Source organism: Vulpes vulpes, chromosome 13 (assembly GCF_048418805.1).
Source record: "Vulpes vulpes isolate BD-2025 chromosome 13, VulVul3, whole genome shotgun sequence".
NCBI lineage: Eukaryota > Metazoa > Chordata > Mammalia > Carnivora > Canidae > Vulpes > Vulpes vulpes.
Genome location: NC_132792.1, coordinates 74,802,151 through 74,823,669, shown reverse-complemented (window position 1 = coordinate 74,823,669; position 21,519 = coordinate 74,802,151). Strand labels below are relative to the sequence as shown.

General features: G+C 41.0%; 1 protein-coding gene and 1 pseudogene across 1 annotated transcript; one reads left to right on the top strand and one right to left on the bottom strand.

Moving 5' to 3' along the window:
• Positions 1–144: 144 nt before the first annotated feature.
• Positions 145–20,874, bottom strand: ALKAL1 (ALK and LTK ligand 1). Its single transcript, XM_072734744.1, has 5 exons — positions 19,933–20,874; positions 6,514–6,567; positions 4,455–4,535; positions 3,298–3,378; positions 145–621 (listed from the first exon to the last, which is right to left on the bottom strand). The coding sequence occupies exons 1-4, from the start codon at positions 20,612–20,614 to the stop codon at positions 3,314–3,316; spliced, it is 882 nt and encodes a 293-aa protein (XP_072590845.1). The 5' UTR covers positions 20,615–20,874; the 3' UTR covers positions 145–621; positions 3,298–3,313.
• Positions 10,487–10,586, top strand: LOC112932645 (U6 spliceosomal RNA; annotated as a pseudogene).
• Positions 20,875–21,519: the final 645 nt, after the last annotated feature.

Genomic DNA, 21,519 nt, shown 5'->3' with positions numbered 1-21,519 from the left:
TTATATATAAATATACATATATAGTAATCATATCTCAATAGTAAACCTCTGCTACAAATATATTCAATTCAAAAATTCAAAAAAAAACAACGCAGATTTTTCAAATTTCAGTTTTAATAAAATTTATATTTCAAATTAGTGCAATTAAAGACAAATTGTGAATAAATGTATTTAAATATTATAAAAAAGCATTATAAAAGTGGACTTCATACATGATTATTCAACAAACATATTACTTAAATCATATACCAAAAATCATTTCTTACTGGCACTGTCAGATATAATTTACATAATTAAATATTTAATTATCTGGAACATTAATCAAGTAAGAAAATAATATATATCTAGCAAAAATAAAAGGATGGCATACTTTTTAATATTCTATATACACTGTGTGATTTAAACTTTGTTTTTTAAAATTTTCAAAATTATCTATACACAAAGATAAATCAAGAAAGACTGCACTGTACGGTAGGACAAAACTAATCAGTTATTCTTGAAAAGTATCTTATTTTACTCATTTTAATACACCATAAAATCAGATGTTTCATCTCTTCATACAGCTAATATGATTCCAGGCACTTTTTTTCGTCAAATCAGATTTATATTCTTAAGAAATGTCTGTCAGGGAAAGAAGAAAAATGTCATTTATAATCTGGTTTCTAATGTACTCAAAAAAATGCATAGCTTTAATATAGTTACATTTTATTTTATTTTGCTTAAAGAACCTGTGGGCTCAATTTGTAACTAATCCTGAGAATACAGGCTAATGTTTGTGTGAAGGGGAAGAAGAGTCAGTCAGTACTTTTAGATACTTTATATTCATTCATTTGGGGAATATAAATAATAGTGAAAGAGAATAGAAGGGAAGGGAGAAGAAATGGGTAGGAAATATCAGAAAGGGAGACAGAACATGAAGACTCCTAACTCAGGGAAACGAACTAGGTGTGGTGGAAGGGGAAGAGGGCAGGAGGTGGGGGGGAATGGGTGACGGGCACTGAGGGGGGCACTTGACGGGATGAGCACTGGGTGTTTTTCTGTATGTTGGCAAATTGAACACCAATAAAAAAATAAATTTATTATTAAAAAAATTTTTAAAAATTAAATCTAAAAAAAAGATATTATTTATTCATGAAAGACAGAGAAAGGCAGAGACATACACAGGGGGAAAAGCGGGCTCCTTGCGGGGAGCTCAATGTGGGACTCAATCCCAGGACTTGGGATCATGAACTGAGCTGAAGGCAGACACTCAACCACTGAGCCACCCAAGAGTCCCAGTTTTATGATACTTAAATAAACCAAAAAATGAATTTGACATCACCTCACTTACATATATATTCACAAAATGTATTAATCTGTAATACTGTGTTTCTAATAGTTTGTTGAATAAATAATTAGAAACAGATACTCCTATAGAGAAAATCACTAAATCTCTAACTCTGAAATTCCCAAGGGGAATATTTATCAGCTCTGTCTGCCATGAATCTAGTCCCAGGAGAATTTAACTCTACATGCAATACTTTGAATTATAGTACAGTATTTGTTTTTTGATAATTTTTGTAGTTATTATGTTGTTTTTGGACTTTATGTAAATTTACTCATTCACATAAAATATAGCAAGACAAAGAAAGATAAATGTGCCTTGACTTAGATCATTTCAATAGCTTAATGAATTTTCTTTAATTTATTCATGTTTTGTATTATTTAAGTTTTGAGATATATTGAGAGTTATTAGTTTAAGTATCTTGCCACTGAACACTAAAATGATCTAGCTCATTTTCTTAATCTAAAAAAAAGAGAATTAGTGGGGGAACCTGGGTGGTGCAGTTGGTTAAGCATTCAAGTCTTGGTTTTGGCTCAGGTCATGATCTCAGGGTCATAAGATCGAGCCCCAAATCGGGCTCCATGCTCAGTGCAGAATCTACTTCAAACTCTCTTTCCCTCTCCCTCTGCCCCTCCCTGCTGCACTCTCTCTCTCTCTAAAACAAATTTTCCTTAAAAAGAGAAAGAGATTTTTTAAAAGTTTGCAACTATAAATATGCAGAATTAAGAGTGCCAATTATTACCATTAATTTATCATTGCTTTTTAAATAAGAATAAAAATAGTAACAACAGGGACATCTGGGTGGCTCCGTGTTTGAGCATCTACCTTTGCCTCAGGTTGTGATCCCGGGGTCCTAGGATCAAGTCCCACATCGGGCTCCCCACAGACAGCCACTTCTCCCTCTGCCTATGTCTCTGCCTCTCTGTCTCTCATGAAAAAATAAAATATTTTTTTAAAAAAATTTTAAAAATAGTAACAAGAAGTCAGAATTGTCTTAGTAATTAATTGGCACAATGAACCTGAAAGACAAGTAAATCCCCATGCAGTTACTTGGTGTAGATTAATTTATACAGGCCAAATCGAGATAGTCACAGATACTTCTTTTTTTTTTTTTTTCAGATACTTCTATATTATACGTATTCTGTGACTTCCATTTCTACTCTCACAAGCTATGAAAAAGTTTCTTCAAAGGGACTTGTCCGTGGTGCTGAAACACTGACCCAAAAATGTGTTAGCTTTGTTCTGCCCTGGGAAAGAATTACAGGTAGAAAAATCTCTGAAGGAAAAAAAAAAAAAAAGAAAGAAAGAAAAGGAATATCTTTCAGTCTCTTGTATTGAATCTACTTCTGTAAATAAATATTATAATTTTCATTGCATTTATTTAGGTTATCCAAATACTTTATTGTCCTAGGGCTCCTAGGATAATATAGTCAGAATGAAAATTCTGACTTACCATTTCACTCTGGTAAAGTATATACTAGAGCAGATGATGATTACATGTTCATTATATTTTGATCCCTTGCTTTTTCTTTTACTCTTACAATATTTTCTTTTTTGTTATATATCCTGCATAAACCAAAATTTTAGAACCCAGTGCTACTTTTATTATATCTTTTGACCAGTTAAAAAAAAAAGGTAGAGCTTAATTAGTTTTGTTCATCTAATGTCTATCTGCATGAGGTTTCTGCACAATAATAATATAACCTAAAAATTGAAATACTTTTGAAAATCACTCAGGACTGATAAGGCTTCCCAAAAGCTGCTTATCTTAATTTAATCACTGTTGAGGGCATTTTTAATTAACTCAATAAAGGAGTCTATGCATTTAGACCAAGCTTTAACACTAAGTATAAAATCCACAGGTTAAGTTCTTTAGGTGTTGCTAAAATCAGCTACCTGGATTTTTTAAATGGTTCAAAATTTCTTAAGAAAGCCTATTAAACAAAATAAGAAAAAAATCAATAAATACATACTCATAGGGCAAGTCTTCTAGGTCTGTGAGCACAGGGGACTCACTGCTAATCTTGTTAGCAATCTAGCACATCTCTTGTAATCTAGAAAAAAAACATTTAAAGGAAAATTGGTAATGAATTCAGATGATTAAAATTCTGTATTACTAAGAATGTGGGGAAAACCATGCTACTATTGTCATTAATTACTAACAAGAGCTAAAATTTAATAAGCACCGAACACAATAAATGCTTAACCTGGGCTTTCTTATTAATTATCGTAACACAAGGAGGTAGATATCAGTTTAAAGACAGAGATGAAAAACCAGCATCCAAATGCCAAGAATCTCATAACTAATGAGTAGCCTGAGTTCAAAGAGTGAGCTTTCTCCCCTATCCTGTGCTACCACTTAGCTTGCTTTGATTCCCATATGATTAATATCCCCTCATCAGTGAACACAAGCAGTTTTAGAAAAACTTACAACAATTCTGACTCAACATCTTGAGTAAAATTAAACATGCTTCAAGATGACCAACCTAGTTAAAAAGAATCAAAATGCTTAAATCATTTCCCTTAAAAGGGAAGTTTAGGTTTAGAAAGGACTTTTAAAACAACCAGCTGAATTATTACCACACATGATCCCAATTCGGGCAGTTTCAATGATAGTATTTAAATATTACGTTTGATATTAATATTAACTTCAGAAACCTAAATGTCCAAAATAATTTTTTAGGGCAACCTTGAAAACACTATGCTACCATTATCCAGAACAATTTATCACTCATTGTAAAAATGATACAGCATGAAACTATTTACTTTAAAATAACTTAAGAGGAAATTCTGACTTATATACTTCATAGTCGTCTTATTTTTTTTTTTCATTTATGCCAAGGAATTTGAAAAATGATAAAAGGTTTAAATCCTGACAAACATTTCGATCCTAGAGGAAATCTGGCTATTCTCAGATTTGAATGTAGTTCCAATTACAAGGCAGTTCCATCCCTTGCACTGTCAACAGCACACACAAGCCTTCATTTGAGTACCGTCAGTGTTATAAATAGCACCTCATACGATGTTTAGTCTATTCCCAGCCACAGACAGTTGAAGTTTAAAATTATGTGCATTTATTGTTGTTGGATAAAGATTTTTTTTTAAAGAAAAGACTATCCAAACTACTTACAAGCTGGTGTTGAGCAATCCCTGGTATTGTGATAGAGTCGATGGAAATGTTTGCTACATTCAGCTGAAAATGTGACTGGTCCTGGTAGACAGGGAAAGAATGATTATGATAAACATAGGCATGTTTTCCAAACAAATTTGCTAGCACTTTATGGATGGAAATAATACAACTGCAACTTAACATCCTTCCATGCCCTTAAAAGAACTTATCTGAGAGCACTTCTTACCCCAGCTCTGTGGGAGGTAATAAATTGTAATCTGTGAAAAATCATCTGAATTCATTACCAATTATCAACATTTCACATAATGGAAACTTCACTTTCTGAAGAACTCTTCAGAATAATTAAGAGGGAAAAGCTCTACACAGAAAAAAAAAATCTGTACAAAGCAAATCAAGTAGGTGTGAAGAATAAAAAATAAATATCCTTCATTCACACTTCTGTTCCTCAGTTTTTTGTGTAATAGGAATTAATGATTACATACTTTCCATTTTCTAATTATAGTAATTTGTGTCTTATTAGTGTCAAACTGTTGTAAAGTGAGCAGGGCCTTGAGACTCCCTTATTTATTGCCACAAGTCCCAGAGAGTCCCCACCAAAACTCATCCCCACTTTCAGTCTGATGTTTTGGAAATGGTAGAAGGGCCCACAGTGCTGTGAACAGAGTGCCTAGAAACACTCAACACTTGGAAATTAGGTGTAAGGATACACCTGCTGGGGCTTAAGTGGGTTTGGCTTCATGCTCACAACCATCATTCTGAAGTTAATTAGCAAATATGGCCACTGGCTTTGGTTAAGTGAGAAAACCGTATCTTTCCCAAACTACAGGCCTGAGATGTAAAACAATGAAAGTGAGCTGGGATGATTAGGAAAAGCCAGGCAATAGCAATGGTGAAGGTGAGGGTGCTTGGTTCAAAATAATTTAGTGATTTGCTAGAACTTGAGGCACAGGGTGATTTCCAATGACTCACAAAGTTGATATGAAGAACAAAAGAGTGTCATGAGAGAGTCTTTCATCTGTGCTTCAGATATGGCATATGGGCGCACCTGGGTGGTGCAGTCAGTTAAGTGTCAGACTCTTGATTTCAGCTCAGGTCGAGATCTCAGGATCATGAGATTGAGCCCCCTGTCAGGCTTTGAGCTCAGTGTGGAGTATGCTTAAGACTTTTTCTCTCTCTTCCTCTGCACCTCTCCAAACCCCCCACCCCCAGGCTTCACCTTGTGCTCTCTCTATATATATCTCTGTCTCTCAAATAAATAAATAAATCTTAAAAAAAAAAAAAAGGAGGGATCCCTGGGTGGCTCAGTGGTTTAGCGCCTCCCTTCTGCCTAGGGCATGATCCTGGAGTCCCAGGATTGAGTCCCACATCGAGCTCCCTGCATGGAGCCTGCTTCTCCCTCTGCCTGTGTCTCTGCCTTGATCTCTCTCTCTCTCTCTCTCTCTTTCTCTCTCTGTGTCTCTCATGAATAAGTAAATAAAATCTTAAAAAAAAAAAAAAGCATATGAAAGTCTGTCTTTCCCCCATTCAAAAAACTTCTATTGTCCCCACTGGCTGGAGAGCACAGTCTAAATTCCTTAGAATATATACCACTTAGGATTCTTTACAATATGACTCAACCTACCTTTTCAGCTATACTTTTTGCCCGGTGGGCACACACACCTCTTACCTAAACTTACCCCACAGTGCAGCCACACCATCTACCTGTCCTGCCCCCAGACTACCAAGTTCTCAAAGAATTCCTTCTGACCAGAATGCTTCTCTCATCCAGGAAAATACTATTCACCACTTAGAGCTCAACTTAAATATCGTGTCCACTATAAGCCTTTTTTGGTAGTTTTTGGTAAAATTATTCACTTTCTGTGCATCTCTAAAACTTCTATCATTTACCAAAATCTGGTTTATATTACTGTTAATACAAGTTAATCGCATTTGTCCACTTTCCTAACTGGACTGTTGAGCTTCTTACAGATATTTATCTTCATATCCCTAATGCCTATCACAGTAATTTGCATAAAAATCTTTTTTATTTAATGGAATCATAGATAAATTTTGTGCTTACCTGTGAAATGCTTTATGAATTTGTCTTTTAAATTCAAATCTCTTGGGAATGTTTCTGAAAAGAAAAAAAGCTTTAAAATTTCTTGGATGCATTTCCACCACTAAAAATATCCTTATAAATAGGTTATAATGACAACCACCCAACACATGAACTGATGGCAGTTTGTGCAGCTGATTCCAAATCAGTATCTGTAGCCCTGACCATTCCCTGGGGCTCCAGACCTCCCCCAGAGCTACCTGCTTGCTCTACTACTCTATTAAGGAAACTTGCAGACTTCTCAAAAGTTCATAGCCAGAACTGATGATCTGCTATGCCAGACCTATTTCTCCCTCATGTTCCCTGGTCTCGTACATGGCATTACTCTTTACCCTTTGCTCAAGCTGGATATCAAGAAGGTATGCCTGACTTTCCTCTTTCCCTCTCTACTGTACACAACCCATCGCTTCATTTTACATATGCCACCTCCAGAAATTACCCAAGGCCCATGCACTTCGTTTCCTCTCATTAACACAAGACTAGTCCCAAGCCATCATACTTTTGTGACTGTGCCTAGGCAGCATCCTCCTGACAGGTCTTCTACTTCCTCCAACCCACTCTCCCCACAATAGCCAGAATAAATGAAGTGAAATGTTCTCCAGCTCACGATGCTGTCCCACTTAAAGGGCTTTGCATTTTAAATAAGTGGAAATTAAAAATTGAACTACACCTCACTCTTCACTTTGTAGTCATTATAAATATACCATCCAGAAAACATTGTTTTAATTTAAAAAAAAACAATTTGGGAGTATATGCAATTCTTTTAGTGGAAAAGAAAACTGAAATAAAATTTTGAACCTAATGTTCATTGGCAGTTATAGATTTAAACTTGCAATGTCCTTATCATAGATGTACTCCTGTGCATGTCAAACATCATATGAGTCTAATGGGGCTGTGAAAGTTTTTCACTTCCCTATAAGAGAGTCTGAATGCCCACATTGATCTGTGTAACCTTGTTGAGACAGGCAGTGTAGAATGAAGACATGGGAATTCTAACAGCCCCGTACATCCTACAGTTAATGAGGAGTGTGAGAGCCCTTCATTGCATACAGAGCTGCTTGCTCCTGGCAGCCCAGTGTGAGTCCAGAGCAGCACAGTCAAGGTGGTAGGAATGCAGCTGGAATGAGCTCCCTTCTCACTCTCAATAAACATCTGCACTTACAAACTATCCATACTAATTCAGAAAAACAAAGCGACAGTGAAGATGTAAGTATTTCTTTATATGAATATTTTGGTGTTCTAATTAATTATATTCCAGCCTGAACTTGGTTTCTGTGAAGCGAAGCATAGTAAATTGGCTCCTGTGATGTCAATACTCCACAGTTTATCTAGCAATGTAGTTCATCTGGTCCTTTCTGAAAGCTGAGTCAGTTGAGTGCAGCTGGAACTCTATGGCTAAAGCGTGTTCAAAGACTATAAATAATTCCAGTTCCAAAATCATTTTCAGCTATGATGTTAATCTGTAGACCTGGCACAATGATGACACTCAGGATGATAGCCCTCTTCTACACCCTCATAGCATACTTCCTAATTTCTATAAAGGCAATTGTCACATTCTGATTGGCATGATAGTGTCTGAACACATGTCTGTCTCCACCGCAATACTGTGGGCTTCTTGGTGAAAGAGACAATGTTTTGTTCATCTGTTATCACCTGCAGGGCTGTACAACACTGCTTTGTGAATGCAGCATCTGGCAAATGTCTACGAAATTAAAAGCCGAGGGAATGATTCCTCAAGTAGGTTGTTATCTTCAAATGGAAACAATCAATGCCTTGCTTGAGCTGAATATAGGACACCAAGAAAACCATACTTTTAATACACTTGAATTTTCATTTCAAAGTACAAACACAATATAGGAACATAAACCAGGTTGACCTAAATGAAACAGAAAACTGATATTTAGGTTGACACGTAAGTGAACAGCAAGAGATATCTAGGTAATAGGATACAGGAAGGGCACCCTAGGCCAAAAAGTCTCTGCAGAGGAAAAGATTACGTGTGTTTAAGTGTTTGACAAATGTCCAGGATGGCTAAGAGAGAAAGAAGGTGAGGAAGAGAGAAGTCAGTTAAATCAGCAGACACAGATGGCCTTATAGTCCTTCATTTATTTTTTAAAAGATTTTTTAATTAATTAATTAGTTTATGTATTTATTTATGTATTTATTTATGTATTTATTTATGTATGTATGTATTTATTTATTTATTTATTTATTTATTTATTTATTTTAAAGAGAGAGAGGGCACAAGCAGATGGAGTAGCAGGTAGAGGGAGAGAGAGAAGCAGACATCCCGCTTAGCAGGGAGCCTGACTGGGGCTAGATCCCAGGATCCCGGGATCATGACCTGAGCTGAAGGCAGATGCTTGACTGACTGAGCCACCCAGGTGCCCCCTTACTGTCCTTTATAAGCTTTGTCCTTAATTCTACGAGTGATGAGAAGTCAAACTTTTAGGCAAGAGAATGACACAGTCAAGATGCATTTTTAAAAGATCATAATGCCGAGTACGGAGAAACAAGAATAGATGCAAAGAAATAAGTCAAAAGGTTTAAAGGTAAGTTATTGTATTTCTAACGAATAGTACTAGCCTCAGGAGTCAAATCCGGCCCTATGTCTTGTTTTGCAAGTAAGGTTTTATTGAAATACAGCCATGCTCATTTGTTCACATGTGGTTTATGCCTGCTTTCGTGCTATAATATAAAGTTGAGTGGTTGTTGCAGAGATCAGAGAGCCCAAAAAGCCAAATTTTTACTATCTGGCCCTTTCTAGAACAAGTTTGCCAGTGTCTGCTCTGTAGCACACTGCAATTTGTATTTAAAACTGTAATGGTGACTGTCACCATTACATGCAGAAAAGCACCAAGAAGTAGGACTCCGGGGGTAGGAGAGAAGAGGTACTTTTTGATGCATACTCATTATTAATTTTAATTTTGAACATAAGCCTGTACTAATTTTTCAATAAAAAACTAGCTGATTGAAACTGAATTTGTATTTAGTGTTAGATGCACCTGTGATAGTCTTTAATCAACAAAATATTAAGTGAGCAATCGAATATGAGAGAACTACTCCCAAACAAGATTAGATGGTTGATCCCCGATGGAAAATAATCTTAAAAAGCAATCTCCACTATAGAAATGTAAGTCACATATTTAATTTCAAATATTTTAGTAGCCACATTTTAAAAAGTAAAAAGGAATAGGTAAAATTTACTTAACAGGGGTGCTTGAGTGGCTCAGTTGGTTAAGCATCTGCCTTTTGCTCAGGTCATGATCCCAGGATCCTGGGATTGAGTACCACCCTGAGCAGGGAGCCTGCTTCTCCCTCTCTGCCCCTCCCCCTGCTCCTGCTTTGTCTCTCTCTCTCTCTCTCTCAAATAGGTAAATAAAAATCTTTTTAAAAATGTACCTAATATTTTGCTTTACCCAATATAACCTAAATGTTATCATTTCAACACATATTCCATACTCTAAAATTATTAATAAGACATTTTACATTTTTATACTAAGTTTTCAAAATCTGAAATGTATTTAACAATTATAGCACATCTCAACTTGGACTAGCCACATAGTGAGTGCTTGATAGCCACATGTATCGAGTGGCTACCATACTGGACAGCACAAGCCTCAAACACATACTTCATTCCTCTAGCATCTAACTACAAGGTATAAAAAATGACATATACAAATGAATTAAAAACAAAAGGATCTCTTAGTAATACATGACAAGAATCCCAAAGACTTCTATCTCATTCATCTAACTGTGAAAATTTCTAGGTTTTATTTAACCAAAACAGTTGACAACGGCCACCATCATCAATTTTAAGTGTACAAGAATATTTTTATGAAGAAATAGACTTGCATATACATATATGTATATAAATGCTGACAGGCTTATTTCTTGTTCCTATTTCTCTTGTTCAAAATGAGCAAAGATTGTGCCCACCTCTGAAGCATGTATATACTAAAATTGGAACAATACAGAGATTAGCAAGGCCCCTGTGCAAGGATGGCATGCAAATTCATGAAGCATTTTATATTTTGAGTCAATAAGAGAAAGACAAATAGCATATGATTTCACTCATATGTGGAATTTAAGAAACAAAGCAAATGAGCAAAGGGGGAAAAGAGAGAAAGGCAAACCAAGAAACAGACTTTTAACTATAGAGAACAGTTACCAAAGGTGTGGGGGATGGGAGATGGGTGAAATAGGTGATGGCATTAAGGAGGGCACTTGCTCTGATGAGCACTGCGTGATGTATGGAAGTGTTGAATCACTATGTTGTATATCTGAAGCTAATATTACACTGTATATTAACTAACTGGAATTTAAATTAAAATTTTTCTAAATGAGCAGAGATCGTGTGGAAAAAAAAATTGTAAGACAGAAAAACTAGAAAACAAAATAATAGGAAATGCTTAGTGTTCATTTCTACCTCCATATAATTTTTAATATCTTACCATAAAGATATTTGCTCTGACTTGATTGATTCTTTACAAAACCATGTTGATTGATCATCTGTACTGTATTAGATATTGAAGGGCATTCCTTCATTTTATGCATTTTTCAGGTACCTAAATTGAAATTTTTAGTATATAGTTTATTGAGTTATCACTTCCTTTAGATAGAAATGACACAACTATTCTCTTTCTCAATATATAAAAGCATTTCCACTTTCAAAAATAAAAACCAGATTTATTACACCAGTGTTGAGAAAATTGCTCGTGGGAAATATCAGTATTTGAAAAACACTGAAATTTATTAAATATTTGAGATAAAAAAGCTAATGATAAACATACTCAAGCAAGCAATATCTTTAAAAAATACCTGTAGGATTTTTAAATACATTGTCATAAGGTATGTGCTTTCTTCTGTCCTTGTATAATTACATGGCATCTGTACTGACATATATTTGTATATATGCTAATATATGTTTTTACATCATGCCTCTTTTATTAGAATTTAAGATTTTTAAATAAGGAGATTAAATCTCTTTATATGTAACTTTTGAGGGGCCTAATGCTATTTCAGTTGCAAATTATACTCAGGATAATGAAGTAAACTCAAACTAATTGTTTGGTTTTTTTTTTTTTCCAAAATTTTTGCTATTCAAAAGTATGTTCCCTAGATGAGCAGCATCAGCTCCCAAGAGGGCACCGTTATAGTTCTTAGTGGCTTCTGACTTTATAACTCAGTTCTATGGATCTTTGGGAATATTGTAGGGAATACAGAATTCCAGGCCCAACGCTATAAAATCACTTTAACAAGAACTCACAGGAGGTCAAGTTTGAAAGCAATCATCTACATCTTCCAAGCAAGATACAGAACTTCTGCGTACCCAGTACTGAAGTACCTGTTGATCAATAAGCTATAACATTATTACTTCTAATGTGTATTTGTAGTTTGTGATTATTAGAAGACAAGCCACAGAATTCTTTCTAGTAAAAAAGTGTCATCAGAATTCTTTCTAGTTGGTCGTGTCAGTGTTGCTTTGCATTTTTATCACTTTTTTACTTTCTAGCACTACCAGATGTTGCAGGCTCATCTTGAATCATTCTTTGCTTCAATCTTGGTCTCAGCCATTTCTCCACAGAGTCTATTTCCTTTATTAGAGAACGGTATTAGAAACCAAAATCTGGGTAATAGGTGCACTTGTTGCTACTGGGGTACAGTTGCTTCAAGGCTCTCTCATCTGACAGAGCAAGGACATATATGTGTGATATATATGGGTGACCTGATTTTTAATATGCCTTGTGTTTAAATTATTTCTAAAATTGTGATATGGTACTTGATAGAATATATTTTTAGAATGCACAGTTAACTGTAATATTTCACCAATGATTCTACAAAGGACACAAATTATTTAAAATTATCTGAATTAGAAAATACAGCCATATTGAATCACACTCTGTACCCAACTGTGTGCTCTAACCTCTCCTAACCTGACAGTCAACCAAAGTAAAACGCTGTGCCAAGCCACACACTTTCAAAGATGTCTCAGTTTCTTCCTTTATACATTGAGGTAAACTAAATGATTTCTAAAGCAGCTTCCCAAATCCTAAGTTATAAAATATTATGACAAAATTCTAATGTGATGTCGTATGTCACCTACGGACAAAATATCAAATGAGTCCAGAAAACTGTAAAAAGTACAAAATGTCAGTAGATTGGTGCAAGCAGTAAACAGGATCCAGACCTACTTTGCTCTTGTTGGGTTAGGTAGTTAGAAGCTTGTCAACAGACTGAACCACTGGAAAACCCCACAGTGCTGTTAATCCAATAGTCAATTCATGCCACCTAATTCATGCCACAGCCTTTTTACTGAGACCAGAAGTAGTAAGGCAGATGCATGGTTGAGATGTGGGAAGGTCAAGTTTGAAATTCCTGCAGTGGAGATATTCAGTAAAGAGTGGATTATGCATCTAAAGGATACAGAAGGGCCACACAGAAGCAATAGTTGAAACTATAAAGGTGCATGGGATCACACAAGGGAACATTTTGAGTGCAAAAAATTCATGTCATGCCTGAGATGCACCTTACAAGAAAGCCAAAAGACAGGTGGTCAGAGAGAGAAAGAAGAATGGTCAGAGAACGAAGAGTAAAGCAGGAATAATTGTGGAAACATAAGGATAGGGAGGAGTCGACAGCAGCAAAGCATCCAAGGGTCCAGTAAGATAAAGACCAACAGATGCACAGTAGAAAGGAACAGAGACTGAAGGGTGAGCCAGCACCCAGGCAAAGATGGAGAAGAAGGTGAAATCATGCCTTTCTAGTTTCTGTGTTTCCGATGCTTTGATATCTAAGGCCTTGCTGGCCCTGGAGAGACGGCCCCTCCCAGAACTAGCCAATTTCTAGAGACAGGAAGTGTGCAAGCCCACCTTCCATTTGCACACCAACCAATCCAGAGCCCACACCCCCCACCGACCTCCCTCATCCAACTCTCATACTCCAGGCCATATTCTCCTGCCTTAATCATCCAGAGCCAGGAACCAGACAATTGCAGAGCATCCTACCCCCCAGAGCCCCCTGAAATTATTTAAACTAGCCGATCCTAAACCCACTTTCCTTGCCTTTCCTGAAGAAACCACTGATAAAGGCTCTTGCTCCTTCTCCTCACTCACTCTGCTTCCGACCAAACCTGTGCTTTCCTGTGTGGCCCTGGAGGCATGCTGTGCCTCCTGTTTCTAGGAGTCTGTAAGTAAAGCTTCTTCCTTCACAACTATAATTTCCACATTTTGCCATGCCTGATCAAAACAAATCCCAGTACATCTTAAACCATGAGTGGTGGTAGATACAGGCATACCTTGGAGAGGTTACAGGTTCAGTTTCAGACCACCACAATAAAGTGAACCAAATGAATTTTTAGCTTCCCAGTATATATAAAAGTTATGTTCATACTATACTGCAGTCTATTAAGTGTGCAATAGCACTATGTCTAAAAACACAGTGTACATATCTTTTTTTTAATTTTTTTATTTTCTTACTTATTTATGATAATACAGAGAGAAGAGAGAGAGAGAGAGAGAGGCAGAGACACAGGCAGAGGGAGAAGCAGAGACCTGGGATGAAATCCCACGTCTGGCTCCCTGCATGGAGCCTGCTTCTCCCTCTGCCTGTGTCTCTGCCTCTCTCTCTCTCTCTCTCTCTCTCTCTCTCTGTCTCTCATGAATAAATAAATAAAATCTTAAAAAAAAAAAAGAATACTCTATTGTCATCATCTGAGCTTTCAGCCAGCTGTAGTCTTTTTGCTGGTGGAGGGTCTTGCCTACATGTTGATGGCTGCTAACTGATCAGGTGGTGGCTGCTGAAGGTTGAGGGGACTGTGGCAATTTCTTAAAATACACTAAGACAACCATGAAATTGCTACTTGAACTGATTCTTCCTTTCACGAATGCTTTCTCTGTGGCATGTGATGCTGTTTGATAGTATTTTAGCCACATAGGACTTCTTTCAAAATTGGATTCAATCTTGTCAAACCCTGCTGCTGATCAACTAAGTTTATGTAATATTCTACATCCTTTGTTGTCATTTCAACCATATTCAGAGCATCTTCACCAGTAGATTCCATCTCAAGAAACCACCTCCTTTGCTCATCCATAGGAACTAACTCCTCACCTGTAAAAGTTTTATCACGAGATTGCAATAATCCAGTCACATCTTCAGATTCACTTCTAATTCTCTTACTATTTCTACCTCATCTGCAGCTTACTCCCTCCACGGAAGTCTTGAGCCCCTCAAGGTCATCCATATTGGTCAGAATCAACTTCTTCCAAACTCCTGCTCATGTTGATATTTTTACTTCTTCTCATGAATCATTAGTGTTCTTTTTTTATGTTTATTTATTTATTATTTATGATAGACATAGAGAGAGAGAGAGGCAGAGACACAGGCGGAGGGAGAAGCAGGCTCCATGCCAGGAGCCCGACGCGGGACTTGATCCCGGGTCTCCAGGATCGCGCCCTGGGCCAAAGGCAGGTGCCAAACCACTGAGCCACCCAGAGATCCCCTCATCAGTGTTCTTAATGGCATCTGGAAAGTTAATCCTTTCCAGAGGATTTCAAATTTACTTTGCCCAGATCCATCAGACAAATCACTAACTGGCAGCTGTAACTTTGTGAAATGCGTTTCTTAAATAACAGGGCTTAAAAGTCAAAATTACTGCTCGATCCATGGGCTACAGAATGGATGTTGTGTGAGCAGGAATACTAACAACATGAATCTCACTGTACATCTCTGTCGGAGCTCAGGGACACTGCCAACGAGCAGTACCATTTTGAAAGGAATCTTTTTTTTCTGAGTAGTAGGTAGATCTCAACAATGGGCTTACAATATTCAGTAAACCATATTATAAACAGATGTACAGTCATCCAGGCATTGTTCCATTTCTAAAGCATAGCATAATTCTTAAAGGCCCTAGGATTTGGGGAATGGTAAATAAGCACTGACTTCAATTTAAAGTCGCCAGCTGCATGAGCCTCTCAACAAGACAGTCAACCTGTCCTTTGAAGCTTTATGCCAGGCATCGACCTTTCTCTACCTATGGAAGTCCCGGATGGCATCTTCTTCCAAAAGAAGAGTACACTGAAAAATCTGTTTAGTGTGGCACGTTCATTAAAGATCTGAGCTAGATCTTCTGAATAACTTGCTGTAGCTTCTACATCAGCACTTGCTGCCTCACTTTGCACTTTTATGTTATGCAAACAGCTTCTTTCTTTAAACCTCATGAACCACCTCTACTAACTTCAGACTCTTCTGCAGCTTCCTCATCTGTCTCATCTTTCACAGAACTGAAGAGCGACAAGGCCCTGCTCTGGGTTAGGCGTTGGCTTAAGGCAATGTTGTGGCTGGTGTGATCTTCTATCCAGATCATTAAAACTTTCTCCATATAAGCAGTAAAGCTGTTTCGCTTTCTTATCCCTCATGTGCTCCCCATTGGAATGGCACTTTTACTTTCCTTCAAGAACTTCCTTTTCATTCACATCTTGGCTAATTGATGCAACAGGCCTAACTTTGGGCTTCTCTCAGCTTCTGACACATCTTCCTCACTAAGCTTAATCATTTCTAACTTTCAATTTAAAGTGACAGACCCATGACTCTTCCTTTTGCTTGAACACTTACAAATTTGCTTGAACACTTACAAACCATTGTAGGGTTACGAACTGACCTAATTTTGTGTCAAGTAAGAGGAAGGCCAGAGGAGGGGGACTGGCAGTCTGATAAGTGGCCTCTCCCCAGTGCTCTGCCCTTAAATCAACTTTGTTTCTGTGCACTTTACCATGTCCTGGGCTTTTGCCCTGTGTCCCCCAGATGCTAAGGTAGAGCTGGGCTGCGTGCAGTGGCCAAAACAATGTTTTCCAAAGTGGACTCCTTCAAAACCAGTTCTGTGAGCCACAAATAAATGCTAGATTTTTAAAAGAGAGAGAAAGAGGGAAAAAAGAAAGAGAGGAAGAGAAAGTAAAAGAGAAAAAGAAAGAAGAGGGTGGGGAGAGAACGTTTGGCTAACACTGGTTTGCATAAAGCTCCCTATACCACAGGTCTTCATAGTCCTTGTAGTGCTTCCCTAAAAAGGGACCTAATGGCCATGTTCCCAAGGCTGGCAGACCAAGGAAGGCTTTTTCTTTCTTTTTTTTTTTTTTTAACAAATTATCATTCAAACACGCTGGAAAATGTAGCCATGGTGCCGTCGGTACATGTGGGGATGAGGAAGTGGACATAGTACTATAGAAAGAGAAGTGTGGCCAAGGTTGTGAAGGCCAGTCAGGAATTGTCTCTGTCTCAAAGAAACTTTCCAGAGGATTCTGATATACCACTTTTTTCCTCCCCCTTTCCTCAATTAAAAGTCTCTGGGGATTCTAAAAACTTAATGTACACAAGAATCTTCCAAGAGCTTTCTGATGTACAGATACAGGCTATACTTAGAGATTTAGGACATCCAGGGTAAATGCAATAATTACATTGAAAACTTGCCTCCCAGTTGATTCTGAGGTATATGGCCTCATTCTAGGAACCACTGCTCTAGAAGGTGTTAAGAGCAGCGGATGTCATGTTGTCTAAACTTGGTCATAAATGCTAGGAAATGAGCTCATGACTCAGAAACGGCACAGATTAAATCATAAAATCTAATCAGACTTTGAGGGAAAATAAATCAGTTACTTTTAAAGTTGACATCCTACAAATAGACAAAAATTACTACTTAGAAATATACTCTGAATGGGCAGAAATTTGTTCATGTGAGTTCGTTCTGGCTCCTCATAAGGAGTGCTCTGGTGATGAGACTTGCCAAGCATACATAGCAAAATATCACACATCACCTTTGCATCTTGACTTCTTCCCATATTACTGTTTTTCAGTAAAACAAACAGCTTCCAGTAACTCTGCAAATAAAATATTTTAAAAGACACATCTGAAGAAATAAAAAGACCCACCTGTACTTCCTTCATGGTGACGTGCAAAAATAGGGAAAAATTATTTTTATTATTCATGTGGAAGAAATTTTATTCACCAGGTAGGACTGGCCCAGTGGGCAGAGGTAATAGTAACAGACTGAAATGGAGGGGATTTAGGTTGTAACACGTAAAATTCCACTATTATGCAAATCCAAGTTCCATCCTTCGTGTAGGGATGGTTGCAAAGTAAATTTAGGATTTGGTATTTTTGAACCTAGAAATAATTACAAAGATCGCACAAAGGAACAGGGCCTAGGAGGACAGACAGAATTTGGAGAGATGAGAGAAGCGCATTCCTGGAGGCTTCAAAGTAGCAGAGGCAAAGAATCAGCTGGCATCTGTAGGGAACAGCCTGAATCTGTGTGGCTGGCACGGGGGCACTTCCTCTGATGCCCTGTGCGAACCACAGAAGGCAGGTGGGGCAGGCCACAAGAGGACTGGAATATCCGCCTCCAAGAGCAGTTAGGACTTTCTTAGAAAACCAAGAAACACCCCCACAAATCTGTGACTGGGCAGAAAAGTTCTGTTAAGTGAAACAGGTCTGAAATAATGTGTTAACATCAACGTTTCTGCGGGTTGGGACTTTCTCCACCCTTTTTTTTTTTCATTCCAAAGTTACATTTCTTTCTCTGAGACGTTAAAATCAAAACCGAATGGAGAGTAGCTCTGAAAATTCTCTGAGCAGACAAAACCAGTTTTGTCATACAAACAAAGCTCAATTTAGCTTATTTTGCAAGGCTAACTTGACCTGGGTCACTTCTTGCCTATGCCTCTAAAAATCATAAGCAAAACTCAAACTGTTTCCCAACGTTGATATTAGGTAACTATCAACCAAGTCCTAGACATTTAATTCTAATACTATACTCAATCACTGCGAAGCATAAATGGTCACTGATTCCTCACTACACAGGCTGCTTTGCAACAATATACCCTGGGCCTCATTCCATGGTTTGGTTTGAGTGTGCCTGATGCACAAACTCTCTTTTCGGTGCATGCACGATAAACTTCAACCAATTGCAATTTTGGTCATTCACTAGTTTTACTTTGGCTATTTCTGAACTATTGCCAGAGATAAATCTTTGGGCTCACAATAATTTCAAGTCCACATATATGAAAGGGTGTGGCACTATCACCTCATCATTGCTATAGTTACACACACACACACCACCTTGGCCCCATCTCCCCTCCCTGAAGGCTCTGGGCTAGCTCTGGAAAGCTCTGCTCCAGGCCTAGGCACAGGTAGCTCAACGAGCCTCCTCAGCTTCTGAGGCTCTCGCCATCACCTTCCTCTGCTTCACACCTGCCCCAGCCTTCCCCTGCACAGGTAAACCTGTGCACCATCCTTCCGTCCCTCCACACCCAGGATGTGTCCAAAGAGAGGGCAGATGCCTGGCTGCCTGCTCCTGGGGGGGCCTCTGCACGATGACTGGCACGTGACAGGCACTCAGTGAAACTCTGTGGAGGAAATAACTATAGATTCATATCATAACCTTTGTGAACAAAAAATCATACCCAGTAATCACTCTTTGCTTTCTTAAAAACGTGAAAAGTATGAGGCAAAAGACTTAGGAGGTGACAGCAAGGCAGAGCCGGCTGGGCTGGTCCCTGTAGCAAGCGGATGGCCTCGAGGAGGGTCACTTCTGCCCCAAGCCTGGGCCACAGCTGCGCCTCGCTCTGCCTGGCCCAGTCTCCGAGCGGACACGTGTTAGCAGCGTCTCTAACCTGGGGCGCTGCGTCCCTCCTGCCCTGGGGGCCGGCACCGCTGTCCGCCCACCCCTCACCGCGCCCTGGGACTTTCACATTTGCGAATCACACCGGACTTCTCGACCTTGGGATGCCTCGTGACCCCTACATTGGCTATGCCCCATGTCCCCCCCCCCCCCCTCGCCCCCTCGCTGTTCCATCTAAGAAGCGGGGACCGGAGCGCGCAAAGCAGATTTGGAGCCTGGCGCTGGGCGGGTCCCAGTTCACAGCAGCCCCCTTGGCCCGTTCCAGTCGCGCCTTCCTCAACGGTTCCAAAGTGCGCTTGACGGTGGAGTCAAGGAGCATCCCCGAGCTCCTTCGGGGAGTGAGTGTGTGCGTGTGTGTGTGCGTGTGTGTGTCCAGGCAGCTCTTCCTCAATTCTCAGGACGAGGCCAGAGCCAGGACCAGGCGCCCGGAGGTACAGAGCCGCGCCTCGGCCCGGGCAGGCTGCGCAGGGGCCCCGGGGTTGGGGCGGCTCCGGCCTCGGCCCCGGGAAGGGCCGCATCACGCCGGGCCCCGTGCGACACGGGGCTTTTGCCACTCAAGCCTCCGAAGGCCAAATGGCATCAGCTCGTTGCCCCTTTTGCTCGGGAGCCGCTTCTGTGCGCAGACGCCTGGGTGCGCGCCCCGCTCTGCCCGATCCCGCTTGCCTGAGCCCGATCAGGGCGGGGGCCGCCAGGGAAGGGCGCTCCCTCCTTACCGGTGCTCCGGGAGGCGCTGGGAGCCGGGCCGGCCCCGGCCGCCCGCAGGAAAGGCCACGACTCGGGCTCTCCGGCCGCGGCCCGTGCTCCCCGGCCACCGCGGGGCGTCCCCGGGGCCCCCGGCAGGGCCAAAGCCAGCGCGAGCAGGAGCAGCGCAGGCAGCGGGGCGCGGGGCTCGGCCGGCCGCATGGTGCGCGCGGGGGTCCGCGGAGGCGCCGGGGCGGGCGCGGGGCAGGTGCGTGCGCCGGGGAGGGCGGGGGGTCCCCGCGCGTCCGGCCGCGGCAGTGCGGGCGGGGGGCCCCGAGTCGGTGCCTGCGCGCCTCGCTCGGGGTCTCCGGGGGGCGGCTGAGGACGCGCGCTTGGCCCCTCTGGGCGCGGGACAGGGCCTCGGCTCCGCCGGGGAGGGTCCTCGGAGCCCGCCACTTGTGGGTCGGGCCGGGACCCGGGAGCCGGGAGCCGGCGGTGGTGCGCGGAGCCCGCGATGCCCGGGCGGAGAGGTGCGGGCGCGCGTCTGCGGCTGGAGCGCGGGACCCAACCTGCGGGCGGGCGGCCCCGCCCCGGCCCCTGCGCCCAGGCCGGCCCCTCGCGGCGGGGGCGGAGCCGCGGACCCCAGCCCTGCTGCCCCGCCGCGCCCCGGAGGGCTCCCGGGTCCCCGCGGAGGGCGCCCACGCGGGGAGTCATCAGGCCTCATCAGTCACCCGCGCGCCCCGCACCGTGGAGGGCGACATTCGTCCTTATAGGTGAAGAGCCCCCCGGACGCTCTGTCGATGCTGACAAAGGAAAAATGAGGTTGAGTCCACCTGGTTCAAACGCAGGGGGCACCTCTGGATCAACTCGGGCTGAGTCACTGCGAGTCCGTTTATTTCACTGGCCCGCTCTGTTACTTTATGTTAAGCGCATTGAGAAAGGTTTTAATTGCTCGCTGATGCGTTGCGGATCATCCTCCGAGATGCAAAGTGGCAAAGAGCGGAAAGAGAGAGCTCTGGGAGGAATCACCAGCCTGAGGCTGTCCAGCCCGTAAATTATCTTAGAAGAGATCTCATGAGTCACAAACCCTGAAAAATAATGCGAGCGCGTTCAAATGATTTGTCCCGACTTGGCGTTTCCAACCTTTCGCGGGGAATTGGAGAACCACAGCGAGCTTTGCAAGAGCGCTGCAGACACCACGCCCAATGGAACTTTATTTTTTTTTAATTTTTTTATTTATTTATGATAGAGAGAGAGAGAGAGGCAGAGACACAGGCAGAGGGAGAAGCAGGCTCCATGCACCGGGAGCCCGACGTGGGATTCGATCCCGGGTCTCCAGGATCGCGCCCTGGGCCGAAGGCAGGCGCCAAACCGCTGCACCACCCAGGGATCCCCCGAATGGAACTTTATAGAGAAAGTGTCCTACCGAGGGAGACCACCTCTTCCAACCTCTTCACTATGAAACGTAAGAATCTGGTTATTTCTGAAGCAAGCGCTATGGCCATGAGAACGGCTTCCAGGACTGGAGACGCAGAAGAAGTGGTAAAGAAATAACAATGAGAAATGAACTTGAAACCAACTATCTGTTGGGGGGGGGGGACCCTAGAAGCTAGATTATG